The 22,140-nt window shown below is 42.8% G+C and overlaps 1 protein-coding gene across 2 annotated transcripts in view; it reads right to left on the bottom strand.

The window, feature by feature from the left end:
- Positions 1-22,097, bottom strand: part of Cped1 (cadherin like and PC-esterase domain containing 1) — a 258,430-nt gene extending 236,333 nt beyond the window's left edge. Inside the window, exon 1 of one of the 2 annotated variants that reach the window (XM_013119074.3) lies at positions 20,969-22,097. In XM_013119074.3, the coding sequence (XP_012974528.1) occupies positions 20,969-21,217 (249 nt within the window). In that variant the 5' untranslated portion in view covers positions 21,218-22,097. The remainder of the gene's footprint in view (positions 1-20,968) is intronic. The other variant, XM_040728510.1, reaches the window with a different exon arrangement.
- Positions 22,098-22,140: the final 43 nt, after the last annotated feature.

Genomic DNA, 22,140 nt, shown 5'->3' on the forward strand with positions numbered 1-22,140 from the left:
AGCCATAGCAGACATTCAAGGCAGGAACCTAGAGGCAAGTAACAGAGACCATGAAGAAACAATGTTCACTGAACTACCCAACTGGGGTTGGAACCCACAGTGGCTGAGCTCTTCAAATATCAACCATTAATAAGGAAAATGTCTCACAGACTTGTTTACAGGTCAGTCTGCTGGAGGCATCATCTTACTCGAATTTACCTCTTCCTAAGTAACTCTAGCTTGTGTCAGGCTGTCAAAAACTAACCAGCACACTATTTAAACTTCCAGAATTTATCTACAAACTGGGACATGATTCCTGAGAAAATGTAATTAAATGAGAAACTCAGAAGGCATATCTGTAGCTGAGCATAGGCTGTGTCCTTTGTTAGACTTGGGATTATAGGGAATGTGTGGCCCTCGCCAGGCCAAAGTAAACAAACAGGCCTCTGGGTAAAAGGGGAAGACAAATGCTTCCAAATATATCAGTGACACTCAAGTTAAATACAAGAGTCCAGAATTTCCCTTCAGGCACTATTTTTTCCCTAACCACAGGATGCTTCCCTCTATTTCAGCTGGCTCAAGGACAGCAGGGATTGGACATGAGCAGAAAGGATCCTAAATTCCAGTCATTTTCATTTTGAAAGCCACCACTCCTCTTTTTTCACTCAGGCAACAGCAACTGAAGCAAGAGCCGTGTAACTTCTACCAGCGCATCTTATTAATGGACACATTTTAAATAATGTAGACTTATCGGCTGTGTTTTATTATAGCCTCGATATCTTGACCTAAAATTCTGATTCGCTTCTGAGACTATAGCAAATAAAGGAAATGAGATTGTCAGTAAATCTGTGATGCAGTATCCTGCAGGATAAACTGCTCTTGTCCTTGTAATATTTATAACACACTGTATCAGCAGAGTGGCCCAATACCAAAGGGCAGGGACAGTTTTAGTTAGTGCAGCGACAGGTGCAAATGCTACATAAGTGAAACAGACACTGGGCAAACAATTAGTCAACCGCACCAACAAATGCAGAATTATCAAATGGGAGAAACAGCACTTTGGGAAGTAGAGCTTGTGATGACATCTTCTGTTTCTAAAGGCCCGTCTTCAGCGGAATCACGCTGAAGACAGTGGAATCATTCTCTGATACATCTTACCTTCAGGCTCACAACCCTGCTGACCAGAATTATTTGCCTCTTTTTCTTATTGAGAGGTTTGCAAAGCTCCTCCTCAGAAATCACTTTGTTGGACTACCTGAGAGTCTTTTTTATAGGTGAGCACATGATTTTTCCTGGAAAGACTTGAAAACATGAAATCTTTATACCTCCTTAGGTAAAGCGAAGGTGGGTTACTGTAATAAAGTACTGAGAGTGCTTGATGGGGCAGTGGGGACATAGATTGATCATCAAAGGCATGGACTTGAATTCCGACTCTGCTATTTGCTTGCTTTACATACCGGGCCAATTTTTTAAAAATCTGTCCACATCCGAGAGTTCTCATATATAGCTAAGAGAACAGATCCTACCTCATGAGCTGGCATTGGAAAGAAAATAAAGTTTTGATATGTACATGTTCAATAACACAATGCTATAACACTAAATGATGCTAAAACATACATAAATGTAAATTATAATATTGTATTGTGGTTGCTCTTTTATATTAGGAATTCTATAAATTGATAAAGTTGATCTCTGTCATAAAAAGAATTTTAGTAATATCCATATGCTTGTTATATTTTCTTTCATAAGGGTCATAATCTTGTTTTATTCAAACAGCAGTCTACTTTTATTAAATTGTTATGTGCACTTTTTTCTTTATTGAAAAATTTTTTTTTCATAGAACGTATTCTGATTACAGATTCCGCTCCCACAACTCCTCCCAGATCCTCCTCACCTCCCCACTCAGCCAAATCCATGCCCTTTCTTTCTTACTCTCTGTAGAAAACAAACAAGCAAAAATACAAACAACCCCCCCAAAAAAGTCAAAGAAATACAGACGCACAAACAAAACACATAAAATTCAAAATCAGAAACCAAAAAGAAACAAAAGGCTAGTAAGCCAAAACAGCTCAAACAAAGAAACATGAGATGAAAATACCTTTTTTTTTTTGTATTGTTGTGGAGGCTGTCTCTGCCTCCTGAGTGCTGGGATTAAAGGCGTGCGCCACCACTGCCCGGCTCCAAAAATACCTTTGAGTTAGCCTTCTACTACTAGGTAAAGGGCCTGTCTTTAAATGTGGCTTATATACCCAGTAAGACTCCAATGGAGAAAATTAACTTTTTCTTTGCAAGCTGATGCCCACTGCAGATAACTTCTTGGTTATTTTGGGAGCCCAAGTCCACTTCTTCCTGTTTTATTCAAATAGCAGTCTACTGGACAGGCCCTGTTCTTGATGCTGCAGAGTTCACAGGTGCAGGAGTCCTCTTGGACCTGGAGGACACTGTTTCGCTATAGTGAGTGATCCATCTCCCCTGCCTCTTAAAAACGTTCTACCTCCTCTTTGACATAGCTTCCTGAGCCCTGAGGGAAGGATTTGGATGAAGATGCCCCATTTAGGACTGAATGTCCCTAAATATATTACTTTCTGCACATTGTCCAGGTGTGGTCCTGTGTTAGTTCTCATCACTGCAAGAAGAAGTGTCTTCTCTGGTGACGGCTTAGCAAGACTCTGAACTGTGGATATAACATAATGCTGTTAGGAATCATTTTATTGCTATGTTCTTTAAACAGAAGAGCATTTGGTTTTCCTACAGGCCCGTGGTCTATCCACTCTTACGTCCTTGACTATCCAAGCAACTGCGCAAGTTCTATCTCATGGAGTAGGCCTTAAGTCTAATTAGAGAGTGGCTAGTCACCCACACAACTTTGTTCATGTGTATGCATGTTTCCTTGCATGTGTGTGTGTGTACCACATATATAGCTGGCATTGAATTCCTTGGAATTGGACTTGTGTGTGTTTTGAGCTGCCACATGTGTGCTTGGATCGGAACCCAGGCCTTCTCTAAGACTAGCATGTGCTCTTAAGTATTGCTGTCTAGCCCCTGCACATTGGTTTAGAGAACGATTATGCACTGTTGAAGCAGAAGGAACAGAAGCACCTCCCTCTGTTATTTCTACCTTCAGTGTTACTTTTCTATAAGTAGCTTCTTCCCTTTCCTTCCTACCTTTCCCTTCCTCTCTTCATTCTTTTCTTCCTTTCAATGCATCTTATGAATTTTTGTATTTCCTATTTTTTGAAATCTTACGTGCCTATGACGTATTTCGATCACACCCACCCCTTTATCCTGCTCCAACTTCTTCCAGATCTCCTCCACCTCCTCCCCACAACTTCATATCCTCTCTTTTTCTTTATAACCCTGAGAGTGAAATTTGGGTCTACAGGTACAGAGTTACCGTGTGGAGCATAGGCTGTCACTAGAGGCCACACCCTATGACTTTCCCTCCCCTATTACTCATCAACTACTGGTAGTTCTCAGGTAGGATGAGGTTTCATGAACCTCTTTCCTATCCATGCTTTATCTTGTTCAGGCAGCCACAGTTGCTGGCGGTTCATGAGTGTAACAGTCATGCTTACATCCAGAAGATCTTATTTCGCAAGAATCCTCCCTGACCCCAGTCCCATAGATCTTTCTAAACCCTCTTCTGCAATGTTCTCTGAGACGTGCCAGGGGGAAATGATACAGCTGCCTTGCTTGGAGCTGAGCATGCCACAGTCCTTTGTTCTCTGTACTTGGACTAGTTTGAGGCTCTATGTTAACCATCATGGATTGCAATAAGAAGTTTCTGATGAGGGCTGAGAGCTCTATGGATATAACCTATGGATATAAGGATGAATATTTAGAAAGTAGTTTGATGTTATGATCATTTAGCAGAATAGTGGTAGTAGCTTCTTCCCTAGAGTTCAAAGGGTCATTATATCTAATATATATGAATTGTGTGTTGGTTTACTTATTATGTTCACTACCTGCCTCCCTACACTAGAAGAGAAATAGGTTTGTGTCTGGCAAGTTCTCTTTTGTTTTCCCAGCTTAAGGACAATATTTGGCAAAAAAGATGCAATAACAAATATGTTTTGAATGAATGCATGTAAAAATCTTTTACTTTAAGGTGTTGGCAATGGAGAGTAGTTGAAATTTATTTCAAGGAACATATTCTAATAGGATTTTGTATTATAGCAATAATAGCAAAAATGAGTTTGTACTTGAAAAATACAATCAATTTACAGTAAAATACTGAGTAAAGAAACCAGTCTTAATGTGTTGTATTTCTTATTTACCTTCAGATTCTTCACCGGGACTTACACAAGCCCAAGAAATATAGCTCTTTAAAATATTGTAGGGCCAGCAAATAAAACTTGATTTTTTTCACATGACAAAAAGACTTTCTGGTGGATTTATTGAAGTAACTGTATATTTATGAGAACTTTTGATGCTCAAGTACAAATCATATCAAAGGCTTTGGATGCATGTCATAGATGACTAAAAGTTAAATTGCCTTTTTAGTCCAGCCTCTTGGCATTTTAAAAATATCACAGAGTTCTATCATAGTGAATTATGTTTTAATTTTTCCACTATAAGAATAAAATAGATTCTTTTCCCCCTTGGAGAAATGAACACCTATTTAAGAGAGTGTAGGTAGTAAAGTGGAAGGGATTTTCCAGGACATACATCAAACATATTCTTACTTAAAAATCTAATTGCAAGGTAGTAAGAACCCAGCAGGTTTCCGGGGCTTGCTGACCAGACATGGCTCCATGGTAGTAGTACTTGATGAACAGGCCTGAAAACCTCAGTTTGGTCTTCAGAACCTGTGGAAGGACAGACTGACTCAACAAAGCTGTCCTTTGACCTATAGACACACTGCAGCATGCACGTGTCCCTCATCATACGTATACTAGTAATAAATAAATAAGGCTTGAGAGGGTCACTTATTAAATGAAATGTCAATGACTCTGCCTATATCTTACAGCAGATCCAAGTGAATCTCATGCTGGTCCCTGGATGACCAGATTTTTCAGAGCAAAGAATCTTTTGATTGTACACCTAAATTGTATCGTGAGGTTGTTTTGAAGAAATAAGCTATTTTGGAGAAAAGGGTTAATTTGATTCAAGTATTCAGTATAAAGTCAGTTGACTTTATTGCTTTTAGAACAGCAAAGCAGAACACTGTGGAGGGAGCTTGTGTTGCAACAAAGTGGCTAACCTCATAGAAGGGAGTAGCCCTGGGACACCAGAAGGACATTTGCCTTCACAATACTAAGACCCCACCATGGAGAACGCACGGAAGTGGCCAGTTCTAACCACACTAAAGTCAGGCAAGGCCAGGCCAGGAGATGATGAGGAAACTGGGATCTCTCTCTCTCTCTCTCTCTCTCTCTCTCTCTCTCTCTCTCTCTCTCTCTCTCTCTCTCTCTCTCTCCCTCTCCCTCTCTCTTTCTCTTCTGTGCCATCCATTCACTAACCTCTTTGATATTCTTCAAGCATGCAGGCACAGTGCTAGACTCTGGGAAAGGCAATAGTGAGAGGCGTAGGGAAGTTCCAGCAGTAAGCATTTGATGGAGTCGAGCAACATGACTTCTGATGGAGACAGTGATTCTGGTCTGCCAAAGAATGGCTCCAGACAGAAGGGCCTCTCTTGGCTGGCACGGCACTGTTGCTTAACTGTCTCGTGAATGTGGCATATGAGAGAAGACGGACAATTATTCAAAGCAGAAAAGAGATGAGAAAAGAAATCGCAAAACCCTTGACGGTGGGTACCATGGTCATTCTTCATTGGAAGTGGAAAATATAGTCAGGTAAGCAATAAGAAAAGACTGGGAATGGGGGAGTTTTTAGAAATAGATACTAGATACTAATTATAGATAATAGATACTAATGCAGTAACACTATGGGCCTGTTAAGCAGCCAGGAGGAAAGCCAGACCTAAGTAATCAACACGATAAAAGATCATACTGATTATATAAGCAAGTCTGACTTTAATGAACATTGACTCCTTTCACTAAAAGACGCATCATGGAAGAGGGAGATGAAGGAATTGGCAGAGGACAGGCTATCCTTGCTTTACTGTTTTCTGGGAGTATTAGTGTCTATGTAGGATTCTAGAAGGTCAGGCAGACTTTGACTATCTAAATCACAAGATTTCCTAAAACCTAGAAGCTACCCATACAGGAAATGGATTTTATAACTAAATAGGTGGGGCAGTAACCAGAGTAACTCAGCAAGAAGGGCACAGTGACACCCTCATTGCGGTGACAGCCACCGACCACAGCAGAAGCCTGGGAAAGAACTCGGAGACTGTGCTATTGGCTCTACTCTGTGGAGCCAGGCGTGCTGTAGTAGGGGCAGGGGAGGCAGCAACAGCATGGTCAAGTCCCATTGGAGCAATGGCTTGAGGACATTAAGGAAACAGCTAAGGATGTCTGAACCCACTAATTAAAAAAGAACAGAGCTGGGGGAAGGGCAGGGATCAGTAGACACAGCTGGACCAAGCCATCTGCACAAATATTTGTTGGTAAGTGATGCAAGTTGTATGTGTCCTCGAAGAGCATCTGAAATACTTTGCTCATCCGAAAAGTCTTAACATCCATAAAACTCTGAGTACTGTATCTGCAGGTAATGTCTAAAGATTTCCCAGGTCACTCTACCCAAGCCTTTGGAGCCGCATGGTGCCTTCCTGCAGGGGCCACACTGCACAGTTGCTGTGGATGAGGAAAGGGAGAGATGAGAGGAGCAAGCTGCCAGACAAAAGGAAGAAAGCGAACAGAAGAGCTTCTCAGCTGCAGGTTGAGCAAGAACACACCACGCTGGGTGGGGTGTCATGTCTGCATCCACTCATTCCTCCTGCAGGATAAGGCTCACATACAGGGTGGATCTTGGAGACAAGGGAAACTCAAAAGGAAGTCAAGAACACAAGAATAGCAGTTTCTCTGGAGCCCTTCCCTGGGGGGCCAGCGGTGACTGCTGACCTGCCTTGGTCCTGCCATCTCTGTTCCTACTGAGATGACCCCCGGTGCCAGGCAACAGGAAAGAACCTATCCCATCTCCCTTCTCTGCTTTTCCCAGATTCCTACCCCTGCCCCTTCCCCTCTCTCTGTGTTTTGAAAGTAATAGAAAGCCTGTTTCCAGCCTCCTTTGGAAGGTTTTCCTCAGGCTAATCCAAGACTCCTCTCCTGGAGATGCCACCCACAAAGCACAGCTGTGGTCCATCAGTTTTCCGTTTACTATAACTCTGCAGACATAACAAAGCCCCAGCTGAGAAGATAAAAACACAGCAATATCTGGGGGGGGGTGCCGGTCAGATCACTTTCTTCAAGACAGCTTTAGGGGGGAAACAAACCGCTGTGAAATGAGATCAGGAGGGGACACGCTTGGCTTATCTGCAGCTACCCTGTACCTTGGAGCAAATGAAAGCCATCCTTTCCTGAGCATCTCACTTTAGCCTCTCCTTCTGTTTTCTTCCTCTACACCCTATCCCTTCCCTGTGCTACTCCTCTGCACTCCAATAAAGCTTACCACAAGTAAGAAGTCCCTTTCTTCTCAGCCTAAGCCCTGGTCCACACTAGCTTATGTTAGAATGAAAGCTCTTCAAGAGACTTGGCGGGTCCTTCCTGCACTCTAAGCTTCCTTAATGTCAGCACTTCTTAGAGGACATCGTCCATAGTAAAGAAAATGTGGAACTGACAATCCACCCTTGTGAAACAACAAGGCATGGACAAGGAAAGACCTTGTTCTTTTGAAATATGTTAACATAATAGGAAGCCTTTGTCCCCTGGTGCCTAAACAAGGAGTTAATTCAGCAACTCAGCCTTAAAATAGCAAGTCCCCATGAAGTGAATGGGACAGAAAGAGAATTACCGTGGGGCCGTTACCACAATATGAGTACCTAAGCACCATGCAGTGGCCAGATATATTCACGAGATGCCTGATGCTCCAAATCTGAGGTTGAGGCTTTTCCAGCAACACTCCAAGGCCTGCTGAACATCAAGTCTGTCTCTCAATTCCAGACCTGATTCATCATCACCTTCTCCGCAGGCTCTACCTCAGACACTCTACTCCCCTTATCTGCCCTCAGAACTCCCATCCTTCCATGCCTGTCAACGAAAGGATCAAAAGACCATTCATACAGAAAACTCCAAAGTATACAGTCCTTCACGAATGTAGAACTTTATTAAATAAATGTCTTATAAAGAGGTTGTAGACAACAAACCCTCTTAAAATAGTAAAAAAGTTTCAATAAAAACTCTACAAGTTTTGAGAATCTGAACTGATAGAGGTTCTCTCAGATAACAAGTAGAATAAGAAAAGGGGTGTTTACATACTATCGACGCTAAAACATTGAAAAGTAATCATAGAATCATACACTTCTCTAATTTAAAAAGCTGGGGATACAGTTAGGAAAAATATGTCTTCTTGAATGTCACACATACTTAGATTTAGAGGCTGAACAAAAAGTGGGCAAAACATCATTAATTGTATGCAAATATACTTTAATTTTCAGTTTTGTAATAATGTTCTGTAGGTACATTCACACATCAGGATGTCAAAAGCCACTTACTGAACATTATGTTCCCTGCTATGGCTTAGAAATGGTGGCCACTGTTGGATAGTCTGTGACCTTCCCATTCATTCAGTTCCCAAATGCCACAGTTTAAGTCTTCCTTTTTCTCCCTCCTGTATTCCTCATGACAAGGCTTGCTGCCTGGGTTCCCAACTCCAGTCCTGTTTATATCCCCAACTGTCCTCCTATGCCTGCTATCCACTCTGCATGTCACTGCTGCTGTGGGTCACCATGAGAGAACGCAGGGCAGCCAGCCTGGAATCTCTTTCTGGCATCAGAGCACACATGTTCTCCTCTGGGCAGAGTCCAGGCTAAGGAAGCACCTGCCGGATGTGCGTGTCGAGTTCAAGCACTGACTTAGGGACTGAGAAATTTCTCTATCCACTGTGTACCCAGTCCTCATATTCACCCCTCCAGAGAGAAGAGGATGGGCTCCTTAGCCTACGTTTATTATCTATGACGCAAGCCTTGTATATTGCATCTCTGGCTGTTCTCGCCTTTCCTCCTTGCCGTCAACATTCATAGCCAGTTATCTGGATTCTCTCCCAAAAACCCGTGGCTCCATGGGCTGCACAGATGGGTAAAGGTGCGGAATAGACACACTCCGTGCAGGTGTTCCTGTATCTCCGGGGCAGCTGAGGTCAGCTCCAGATCTCTGGATTGACAGAGGCACATACCTGCAAACCCAGAGAAGCCCTTATCTCACCCTCACAGGAGCCAAAGTGGCACAAGAAACAGGACAGGGTGTGCTTAGTATTCAAGAACCCCATCCCACATGGAAGGAGGTGGTGGTTTTCCCTTAAGTACCCTGACTCATATCTTACCACTCCTTCTGTTTTCCTTTTACTGAGTGCCCACTTGGCTGTTCACTCCCTGGACCCCTTATCTTCTCTGTATTGGGTGCAGAATTCTGGGCTACGAGCTCGGCTGACCTTTGAGATGACCCTGAGTAACACTTTCCCTCCATTGCTGCTCCTTCTACCAGATGCTGCAGATGCAGCCTTTCAAGACAGGCTCCAAGTCTCCAAATTGTAGACTCACTCTAGAAGGCTAAAGTATTGGACTCCAGCTCCTCACTCCCAGAACCAAAATGTGGCAGCAAATGGCAGTATCTAAAGACACTAGAACATAAATACTGATCAATCAAGACTGATATCGACATTTCCAGTTCCTTCCTCTGTGGGCCAGGTTGTGTGGAAAGCTTTGAAGGCAGTGTGAAGCTCTGTGAAGCTTTTGGCTATCTTCTATGGCTGGTGACAAAAGCTAAATCCCCACTAGAGTTTAGTTGTTCCCGTGTCCAGCAGAAACCACCCCTTCTAACAGGCAGATCGTTTTAATCTTCTCAACCAAGCAGGAAGTAAGTGTCTTTTAAGAGGAGGAGGGGATGGGAAGGGTGGTGAAACACTGGTGAGGATATCAGAATTCAAGGATCCCGTAGCAAGTCCCAAGGACTGTGGCCATTGTAGGAAATCCTATACTAGACAAAGCCTTAAACTGACAGTGTCTCTCACTTGTCCCTTTATCTTCCATGTTATGGGCCAGGACTGATGTAAACACCATCTCTGCCCAGACCTCCTGTCAGCATCTTACTGGAAGGTTTGCTTTAATGCCAGGCCTCATAGATTTGGCCACGTGGCTGCAAACGTTTGGTTCCACTGTTTAGGATTTTGCTAAGACAAGGGTTTAGGATTGTGTGCACACCATTGTGTGATTGTGTTATGAAGCACACTCCCTTTGTTATCGCGGATTTTTTAAAGCTTCTCTTTTTTTCCTTTTTTCCTTTAAATTAAAAACAAGCTTGTTTTACGTGTCAATCCCAGGTCCCTCTCCCTCCCCTCCTTCCCTGCCCTCCACCGACCCCCTATTCAAAAATCATCCCCTTTCTGCTCCCCAGGGAGGGTGAGGCCTTCCATGGGAGACCTTCAAAGTCTGTCATATCATTTGGAGCAGGGCCTAGACTCTCCCCCTTGTGTCTAGTCTGAGAGAGTATCCCTCTATGTGGAGTGGGCTCCCAAAGTCCATTCGTGTACTAGGGATAAATACTGATCCACTGACAGAGGCCCCATAGATTAACCAGACCTCCAAACTGACATCCTCATTCAGGGGGTCTGGATCAGTCTTATGCTGGTTTCCCAGCTATCAGTCTGGGGTCCATGAGCTTCCCCTTGTTCAGGTCAGCTGTTTCTGTGGGTTTCTCCAGTCTGCTCTGGATCGCTTTGCTCATCATTCCTCCCTCTCCAGATTCCAGGAGTTCAGCTCAGTGTTTAGCTGTGGGTGTCTGCTTCTGATTCCATAAGCTACTGGATGAAGGCTCAAGAATGGCACATAAGGTAGTCATCAATCTCATTATCAGAGAAGGGCATTTAAGGTAGCCTTGCCACCATTGCTTAGATTGTTAGTTGGGGGTCAACCTTATAGATCTCTGGACATTTCCCTAGTGCCAGATTTCTCTTTAAACCTATAATGACTCCTCTATTATGGTATCTCTTTTCTTGCTCTCCTCTATTCTTCCCCTGACTTGATCTTCCTGCTCTCTCATGTCCTCCTCTCCCCTCCTCTTCTTCCCTTCTCTTTCTCCTAACTCCCTCTCCCCTCCCACTATGTTCTCAATTAGCTCAGGAGATTAAAAGGGTTTTTTTGTTTGTTTGTTTGTTTGCTTTTTTGGGGAGGGTTGGTTTTTTCCAGACAGAGTTTCTCTGTGTAGCTTTGGAGCCTATCCTGGCACTCGATCTGTAGACCAGGCTGGCCTCAAACTCACAGAGATCCACCTGCCTCTGCCTCCTGAGTGCTGGGATTAAAGGCATGTAACACCCACACCTAACCAATAGCTTCTTTTTAAGAGACCAATTTTTTTTATATTAAGAGAGACTATGAGGGGCTGGAGAGATGGCTCAGCAGTTAAGAGCACTGGCTGCTCTTCTGGAGGACCTGGGCTCGATTCCCAGCACCTACATGGCAGCTCACAATTGTCTGTAACTTCAGATCAAGAGGATCAGATGTTCTTGTACACATGTATACAGGCAAAACACTCATATGCATACAATAAATAAGAATGTAGAAAGAAAACACAAACTAAAATAAGAGCCAGGTGAGAATCTTGAGGTTTCTGTACGGAAAAGAGTATATTTCTACTAATACATTTACCTTCCCCATCAGTTTTCAAAGCAAATATATCATCTTAATGTTTCCTTGTAAGAGAGTAAGCTAACCTCTTCCTGCTCCCCTCCCCAACCTTTCTAAACCAAACTAATCTACCCCAAACCTGTCAGCTTCAGATAGCTCTAAAATCCTTGGGCAAACAGATTCATCTTATACTGTGAGAAATTTCAGATGTGTTGTTGATGTTTGAGCGGGGGGGGGTTAAAGGGATGAAGACAGTTCTAGAAGATTCTGATAAAGCAAGGAATGAGGGGAAACATGGGAAATCACTCCTGCCCTGGGAGAGTCAGCAGGGAAGCTCACTGCTCCTTGGGAAAGTCTGCCTTCTCGCAGAGGTCAGGGAGTTCCTGCACTGCCAAAGAGAAGTTAATTTCCTGTTCTATTTCTCCGGGAGCATTTGCGCACTTTGGCTAAATTATTGTTCACTTTTCCACTAGGGGAGAGCCAGGCTCGCTGCTAAAGCTCTCGTAATGCCATTAAACTCCCTCCTGCTTGTGAAAGACACAGAGAAACATCCAGAGAAAATTCAATCGTGACAACACAATTCTGGATTTCTACCAGCGTTTTAAAACATAACTTTGTAACTTGACATCTGTAGAGCACGGTAAATGATAACTTTTTAATGAAGGAAGGGGCACTTCTGGTAATCACATTCATGGTTCATTTTATACATTCTTTTCCCAAGGTGTGTGTGTAGGGGGGTGAATGCAATGGCAATATGTTCTTGACATTTTCCTTTGGGAGACAGTAATGTAATTTCCCTGTCTTTTAGAATCTCAAAGTTATTCAAAGCTCTCTCACCTAGTGCCTAATTTGATCCCACAACAACACTAAGATAGTCATTGCCATCTCTAGGTCACACTAGATGATTCAAACTGTGTGTGTGTGTGTGTGTGTGTGTGTGTGAGAGAGAGAGAGAGAGAGAGAGAGTGAGAGAGAGAGAGAGAGAGCGAGAGAGAGAGAGAGAGAGAGGAGAGAGGACTCAACTCCAGCACTGAACTTGGACTTCTGATATCAATCCCAGGCAAGGCTCCTTCTGCCTGGAGAGGGTTGTCAGGGTCACAGCAAGCCCAATTTTAGACGCATACTGCTCTTGGGTTTTCTAGGAGTATCCACCACCATCTAAGCAACACTCCTGCATTCTTATGCTTACAAAACAGACGCACCAATGCCCAGGAGTAATAATGTTATTGAAGTAAACATTTTATTTTCTTCACACAGATTATTCCCTGCCATTAAGACTTTGCTATCACCTGACTCCCCCATCCTGAACTGTCCAAATGAACTCTGCTTTCTCGCAGGCGTACTCATAATAGCAGATTCCAATTTCAGTTTGTGAAGAGCAACCGTGAGGAGGGTTAGCTGGCTCATAAGTTTGTCTAGAAATTTAAATGATCAAACGCGGTGAATAAGCTACATGCGTGACAGCTCTCGTGTGCTTTTCTAAAGAAAGACAGGCTTGTATTTCCCCATCAAACACATGCTCTTAGGTCGCAGAGGGGTGATTTTTACAACCAGGAAAGCATTAAACTGTACATAGTTGTTGCAGGGAAAGTGACAGAGACCTGTTACCAGAGGGCACACGGCTTTCAATGTTTTCCTGCACAAATACAAGGAAGGAAGGCTGAGAATAAAAATATGGGCTGTATATGAGTATCAAAATAAGCGTACTCTACCCCATATAGCGTACTTAGTGCAGTCCACTTCAAAGCAGATTCTTAAAGCACACGGCACTGCATCTGCCGCCTCTGGCCATGACTGATGTGTTCAAGCAAGCGAGTTGATACATGATTTTTGTTGTCCTCGTTTGTTTCTGTTACTGTGATAACCACCATGACCAAAACCAAGTTAGAGACAAAATAGTTGGGCTTACAGGTCACAAACAGCCATCAAGGGAAACGAAGGCAGGAACCTGGAGGCGGGGCCTGGAGCACAGGCCACAGAACTCGGGCACTGGTTTGCTCCCATGGCTTGCTCAGCCTGCTTTCTTATACTACCCCGGATGACCTGCCCAGGGGTGACACTGCCTATGGCGGTGAGGACTGAGCTTTCCCACAGCAATCACTCATCAAGAAAATACCCCCACCTGCATGCGCACAAGCCAATCTGTTGGAAGCAGTTCCTCGGTTGAGGGTCCCTCTTACCAGATGCCCCTAGTTTGGGTCACACTGACAGAAACTGACGGGCACACTTGCTTAGACAGTCTCATCTATGATGAGAAGGCTGGGGGACTTACAAAGTCAAATAAAGTTTTTTGTGGGCCTGTATCCAACAAATGATACAGCGTATTTCAAAACAGACCTGTGATCTGCTCTTACTCACTGTATCTATGGCATCACTGTCTTTGTTGGAGACTGATGTGCCCATCCCCACTGGCAGCATGCATCGCCGGAGAACTTCTCCCTTACCACGTTGTTCACATGTACTGCTACATGCTAAGCACACTAGCGGTGATATTTCAGGACACAGGATCAGGTCCACAAAAATTCAGTTGTCCTGACTCATAATTGTTAAGGTTCATCTTTCTTTGGATCATAAACACCACAAGTTTGCCAGGCGGTGGTGGCACACGCCTTTAGTCCTAGCACTTGGGAGGCAGAGGTAGGAGGATCTCTGTGAGTTCAAGGCCAGCCTGGTCTTCAAAGAGAGAAAAAATATCCAGAGGAAGCCAATGGGAAAGTGAAACAGGGCCCCACCCCCATCCCACCACAAACTCAAAGATTTGAGAGCAGAAGGACTACTCCACTCTCGGCATCGTTCCTGGTTTACACGTCAGAGGATTCTCACTCAGGTTTCCAATTCCATTTGTACAGGAGTCAAAATTGCTGAGAGCCAAAAACTGCAACTGTGACTGGCACTCTCCTGGAAGGACTAGAGGGAGCCCCACATATAAACTGATGAAACGTGGGGAAATTTGCACAATTTGTTTAAATAGGAGCTTAATCAAGACTTCATTAAAGCCGGTCTAAGGTATGCAGGTTTGAATCTTTTGGAAAGTCTTTTAGCATGAGCAGTGCTTACACCATATGCGTATTTCATTATAAAATTTCAAAATGGCTCTAATCAGCTAGCTCAGAGCAGTCCACAGACATTGCAAGCTCGTCAGGCAACCGCTCAGGCAGGGCAGCTACACAACTCTGAGTGCTAACATCGTCTGAAGGCCTACTACGCGCAGGCCCCCATATTTAAAGACTGTTCATCCAAGTCCGGTTAAACTATGAAAAAGTATGGCAAAGTACAGTTTTCAGTACAAGGCATCTGCTCAATGTAGAAATTCAATGATAGAGAGGTGACAAAGAGGACAAGAAAGATGGAAAAAGTGGGATAGGGGAAAGCTTACTAAGCCAAGACTCTGTTTGGTTCTGGTTATGCATACCCCTCCCCTTGTAATAATGCACTTGGCAGGCTAGCTATTTTACTTGTCCATACTGTATGCACATACCCATCTCCAAACAGAAACACCCTACACATACACTCCTCTCTGAACAACAGTGCACGTTTTTCTGCCATTAATGACTATCGAGTTCAGAAGGTTTCCATTCAAGTATGTTCCCAATATATCTTGTATGAACAGTGGAAAGGCCAGTACAGCCTGAAATGGTTCTGAGTGTATACTAAGACAAACTGTATCTTCCAAGTGAAGTTTTCAAACAAATTCCCTATTCATCATCAAGGCCCCTGAATAAATTGTGTGTGCCTCTGATTAAAATCAAACACATTATAGAAAGGGATGCTTGCAGCAGAAAGAAATGAATATATGACTTCATCTATTGATGAAAATTGGAAGCCACTCACACTGTGACCTGCTCCTCCCCTTAAACCCCATAAAAAGAGACCCCAGACTATGACTTGAAGCTCTAGAGCAGTGGTTTTCAACCTGTGGGTTGCAACCCCTTTGGGGGCCAAATGACCATTTCACAGGTTGCTTAAGACCATCCGAATATCATTTACATTATATCATAACAGTAGCAAAATTACAGGTTTGAAGTAACAACAAAAGTAATTTTATGGTTGGAGGTCACACAGAATGAGGAACCACATTAAAGAGTTTCAGCATTAGGAAGGTTGAGAACCAAGAATATCTTGCTCATGTAACCAGCTGTCAACCTTGTGACAGTCTATCTCTCTCTAATCTGTACTATTGCTTGTTTCCAAATAAAGTTGTCTTTGTTAATTCTTTGGATAATACAATTCAAGCATCTGGAGGCACCTGGCTGGGAACCCAACCACCTGCAACAAAAGCAGTCCCCTGAAAAATACATAAGGTAGATGCTTGTGATTGTTCACTCACTAAGGATCCCAAGGGGATCCCCAAAAACATGAAGGTAAAAAAGATTGTGATAAGTCACAGAGCAAATTCTGCATAGCAAATTGCTTGAAAGTCCAAGAAATGCCATGGGAGGGCATGTAGGAGATACCGGTGCGGGAAAGAGAAAGCCAGGGCTCCTTGGCAGAAAGAGTTCTTGTCATTTCCTGACCTTGCTAAGGCAATGGACCTCACTAGCCCTCAGATTCACCACTTCCTCCTTTACTCATACAGTGCTCACTGCATGTCAGGTACTGTTTTTGCACTGGATATGTCGCAATAAACAAATTTAGTTGTCTGACCATAAGCAGTTTATGGTCCTGGCAGAGAAAGACAATAAACTAACAAACAGGCACACTTGTATGTCTATTCAGGGCCCAAAATCTTAAGGACGTCCACTCCTCACTCAATTCTCCAAGTCCTCAGCTACAACATGGGGTTAATTGTAACAGCCTGTGCTTTAAAATTTTATCAGGTAGCATTTTGAGCTTTACCTATAGGTAAGCAGATCCACCTTTGAGTGACAGGTGTGCCTCTCCAAATTTTGGCTGGTTCTAAAATTCCATTTCATGTAAAAAAAAAAACACAGCAGTATGGGGGGATGTTGATATTCAAACAACAATGGTAGCTTACCTACTTTGTGAGGACAAATATTAAGGACAATTAATAGGGATGATGGATGTAACAACTCTTCTGGAAACTTACATAATGACGACCCCTGTGGCTGAACCCATTGGGTTTCACATGATTTATCTCACGGGAGTTCCTTGTTTGCCTTAGGAAGGAAATACTAATACAGCCATTTTCAGGGAGAGAAACTAAATCCTACAGAAGTCAAGATATGGACCCAAAGCAAATAAGTTAACAAATGTCATTAATGTGACTCCAGAACTTCTGGATACTACAACATTCTGCTTCCCCAGTTCTCCTAGTGTCCTAAGATTGTGTGATGAAGCTCCATAATCTGAGTGACTTCAACCCAAAGACATTTGCTGTTTCATAATTATAGAGGTGAGAGGCCTGAAATCAAAGTGTTCCTGGAGCCACACTGTCTCCGAACCCCAGGAATCCTGGTACTACCACCGCTGGTGATCTTGAGAGCGAGACTTCTGGTACATCTCTACCGAAGAGTTGGTCTAACTTCCTGATGCTACAAAACTTAGACTTAAAGAAGTAATTTTAAAGAGATTTTCAAGTGTTAAGTACATTCCTTATTTTTACAAATACAAACAAAATGGATTAGAATATGTTTAATGAGGATATTTGCTTATTTACATTGGGCTATGTTGGATCCTGGGGTAGTAAAAGTGGTACACACCAGTCCCTGAAACTAGAGTGAGGAAGACTTGGAATGCACGCAGCCCAGCAACAGTTCAAGGAATAGTAGTTCCCATTGTGTAGCCTCAACGGGAGATAATCAGAAACACATGGCTCTCCCGAGTCTAAACACAGCCCTCAAATAGTCTTGTTTCCATTAGGGGAGCATGGGCTGAGGAGAGCTCACCCATTGTGTCTGTTTATAATTTGTTTTCTGTGTTAGGCAATGCTAAGGCGTCAGGACCCATGACAATGGGTAAATCTACAGAGAAACCTACCTCAGTGAAGACAACATAGCTATGTGTATAAATTAAGCTGGAAGACACAGCAGATTATTACATAATATTTAAACAACCAATGCTGAGAGAAAAATCCAGAAGAAATAACAATAGTACATCTGCTTTACAAGGGACATTGGAATGTAAAATGTGGAAAAAGGAATTAAAATTTGGCCAGAAAGAGGGGGAGTGCTTCCTTATGGAAAATTGGCAGATCGAATACTGTGATCTCACTGGCATTGGGATCAGATTTAATGTTGAATCGGGTCCCGATGGGGAAGGTGTGGAAGGCAAAGTTAGTGTCTTCAAATATTTCCAACTACAGGATCCTCCGTTACCAAGTAAGATAAAGTACAGAAGGTCTCTTCTAAGAAGCAATTGCAGCCAAAAAAAAAAAACAGGTAATACTTGCTGCTTATTCATCAATGAATGACAACTGTGATTAAAGAAATATTCTGCTTTTCCATGTTTTCACACAAATTTATTTATTTATTTATTTGCTTTAACGTCCTCCTTTGAAGACTTATTTTTTTCATTTTAGGTTTATTTATCCAGATCCAATTGATATACACAGAGTGAGTAGTTAATGAAATATTGAAGCATAGACGTTGTTAATCACTTTCAGTGGTCTTGGCATGTTTTTAGTTCTGAATATCTAATCAAAATAAATTATTTACCCACAGAGATCTGTTTAGACACATATATGCAAGAGTTTTCATGGAATTTCTGGTGTTTAGAGAGCTTTTATATATCCAAACACACTTTTCTTTTCTACATAGTCAACTCCAGTGGTTTGTAGCATCTTTTAAAAGCACTTAAGGTTAACATGGGTGGGATCAACTGAAGTAAATGAGGGATTCAGCTAAGTTGAATATTTTGACCTGTCAATAAAAGTGATCACAAATTTCAAAATGCACAGATGAAAAAATCTACTCCTATGAGATATCATTTCTAAAAGCTACTTGTAGGTCTTCAGGAACACCCACCTCTACAGCACCTCACTAGTCATTTCATTAGTGACTTTTATGAGTGTTTTTTTTTTGGTCTGGACAGGATCTATAAAGCATTGTTAACTGACTTCTCTCTCCACATTAGATATCTGAAAGAATATTTATCCATTGCAGATGGTTATTACTTGACACCTTTTGGAAGCTACAGTACAAACAAGTTTTGTCTGCCTTCCTGCCTATCAGTGGGTTGCACGCATTAAAACCAGAGGTATAGAGCAAATGTTTGGAAACACAGTTTTCACATTCACAGAACTATGATTCTCAATTTAGAAATTCGCTTATATTTTAAATATTTAAGACTGCAAATCATTTGGGAGCCAAAATCATCATGTGTTTGGCATTCTTCTGGTTGAAGAAAATTCTAGACTGAATGTTTTTTTTTTTTACACCAGCAGCCAATAAGTTTCAGATGTTTTCCAAGAAGCAGGAGTTCTAAAGCTGTAATGGAATTTTCTGTCACAGTATACAAGTAACAGTTAACATATGCTAGGTTACAAACAAAGCTGGAATCGGGAAATGCCTAATAAGGATGTAAAGGAAGCTACAAATTAATTAATGAATCATTTCCACCCAAATTTCCTAGAAAATATTTAAGTGTTTAAATACTTTCCTCATCTATTTTTAAAGAACATTGCAATTACATACTACCAAAAAAGTAGTTTTAAAATTACCAAACAGTAGCTTTAAAATTCACGTACATCTATCAAAAATTTGAAGTGTCCAAAAAAAAGAAAAGGTTACACAAACAACCCAAAATGTATATGCTCCCGTTATTTCACAGCATCTGAAGATGGCCCCACACCTTGTACTAATGCTTCCTTTAGAGATGACCCTGCTTCTGTCTTCTGCTATTATTTCCTGTGCTCAAGGGTCACCTCAACTTCATAGTTTTGCAAACAAATGAATACACCTATGTGACAGTCTGCAAATGCTCATCATCTTAATCTACTGTGATTTGGTGTGCATTCTTCAAGTTGTGGCCTCAGAAATGATTGTACCAATGTTGAGTTTGCTTTTATTCAGATTGTATGTTGTGGTAGGGACAAAGCAGACTGATTTCTGTGGGAGGCAACAGGGCATTCAGTTAGCCACCCATTTGAGCATACCTTCAGTGACAGTCACTTTGTTTTTAAGTTGACTAACCCCACCTACGACCTACCTACCTACATAGCTACGTGCCTGGCTTATGAGTCTGAAATGAAATAAACAAGAGTTTACAAAACAACATAGTGGTGGTCCTGGAGGTGGTAGCAATGACAACAGCAACTATGTTGCAACCCAAGATGAAATTCTACTCCAACAGGGTCAGAAACTCAGGCTACGTCTACTTAGACAGAAGGCACGTCTTACAGATCCCAAAGGTATCTTGTTGTAAACTATTTCAAATGTCACTAATTCCAGTGGTTCTTGACAGTGAAAGGTTTGCAACTAGGCATGAACAGAATGCAATATTAAAACAGAAGTTTTATGTTTCTTGTGGATTTGTGTTGTTTGCTATACTTTTAAAATAAAAACAGTGAGACTTAACCTGCCCATTATGAATACAGAATGGTCTCTTTTTTTCCAACTCTTTGTTTGGCTCCCCCAACCCCAGACAGTGTCTACTGTAGCTCAGGCTAGACTCAAGCTAACAATGTAGCTAGCCTAGGCTAGCCTTGACCCCCTGATCTCCTGTCTCTGTCTTTCCAGTGCTAAGATTATAAGCATGAACCACCACAACAAGCATACATTCACACTTCGGGGGGAAACAAGTCTCACTATTAAACACTGGCAGGCCCAGAACTCTTCGTGGAGAGCATGCTGGGTTGGCGCTTTTTCCTGCCTCTGCCTTCCGAGTGCTTAGATTCTAAGTATGGACACAGTACCGAACTGGTGTCTCCTTAATTCTATGAACAATTAAACAGTATGCCAATTATTCTTTTTAAAAAAGCTATAGTACTATTCTTTTAAATGGTTCAGAAAAGAATGCATTGGTTTAGAAACATCTTCACCAAATTCAGAACCAATTTAGCAGATGGTGAGATGGGATTCTGGGAGCATCTTGGCTCTCATGCTCTCTGCTTTAAAGAAAGATCCAGGGATTTTGACTTGGTTTCTGATGTGCACATCCCCAGATTTCTTGGATTTCTAACATTTTAGAAGTCATTTCAGTTCACTGAAATGAAGATCACATCTAAAAGATAAAGAGTAGAATCCTTTTAAGTATGTTTAGGAAGTTTCGCAGCTTATGTAACACATCACACAGTCAGCAGGTCACTTTGGACTGTTTACAGTCTGGCTCCCTTTGGGACCTCATGGAAGTTAATTTTAGTTTTGCAGAAAGGAGAGAGAGGCAGACCGCTCAGGCTAAACTCAAACTTACCTTCCTGATTTCCTGGGCATTTGCCGAGAGAAGGAAGCACCGTTTGTCCCACGGGTATCCTTGCTGGCATCTGCTAGCTTGAGTTTGAGAGGGTGTGTGTGGGACAGTCCCAGGAACCCCCGCTGCAAGCTTCTTAGTCCCTCGGAGTGTTAGGGTCTGGTAAAAGAGACAGATTGCCACCACCAAACCCACCAGAAAAGGTCGGGGGCAAAACCGCCGGCGACAAAGAAACACCGGTCGACAGACCATGTCCAGTCCAGCTTCACTTGGCCCCTGGCCACGTTGTCAGCGTGAAAAAAGCACACATCTGTCTTCCTTTTGCACAACTCCAATCAAGTTCGCCCCATCTCCCCTTGAGAACTTTCCGGAGGTTCATGCCAAAGATTCATGCCACAGGGGCCAGCGGTCCGAGGTGGTTAACAAGAGCCCTTCCGTGGACACTAAAATGTGACTGACCCGCTTATTTATTTTTTTCTTAAGATGTCAAAATAACGATAGTCGTAAGAAACCATCCGAACGCATTCCCGGCTGCCAAGAGTTCCTTCCGGTAATGTCTTATTTCCACAACATTCATAAACTCAAGAGTTCAGCTTGTCTCGGCTTTGGGGCCGAGAGAAAGCACAGGAAAAGCGGTCTGGAGTCTGAAAACTGCCCCGAGGACGCAGCAGAGTAACCGCGAAGTGCCTGTTGCACAGCTGGGCGCAGGCCAGGTTGCCCTAGCAGTTTTTCATAAAGCCGCCCTGCTCACAGCCTTTCATGTTTCTGAACGGCTTCCTTTCGCTCCGTTTTAAATTGCCACTTTGCCGTCAGCATTTAACGTAAGAAGGGGACGGCAGTTTGAGTGCATGTGGTTACTGTCAGGGTTTTGCTTGCATTTGGTCGCATTCTGTTTCCAGTACAAAGTTCTGTGTACTTACTCAGTTTTCCTCCTTTTAGCCAGAGTATTTTTTTTCCATGATCCCCTAACGGATTGCTGATCAAAATCACTTGGAAGGAAACACCCAGGCGTCGGACTCCACCTCATTGCACTCACATGCACGGACACACACGCGCAGACACGCGGAGACACGCGCGCGCCGGCTGCACACAGGGCCGAAAGCCGGGGGACCTGGGCCATCGCTGCCACCCAGGCCGAGCGGGGGGCGGAGCTAAGCCCAGGGCTCCTCTGGCCT

The sequence above is a fragment of the Mesocricetus auratus genome, unplaced genomic scaffold, assembly GCF_017639785.1.
Source record: "Mesocricetus auratus isolate SY011 unplaced genomic scaffold, BCM_Maur_2.0 Super-Scaffold_100019, whole genome shotgun sequence".
NCBI lineage: Eukaryota > Metazoa > Chordata > Mammalia > Rodentia > Cricetidae > Mesocricetus > Mesocricetus auratus.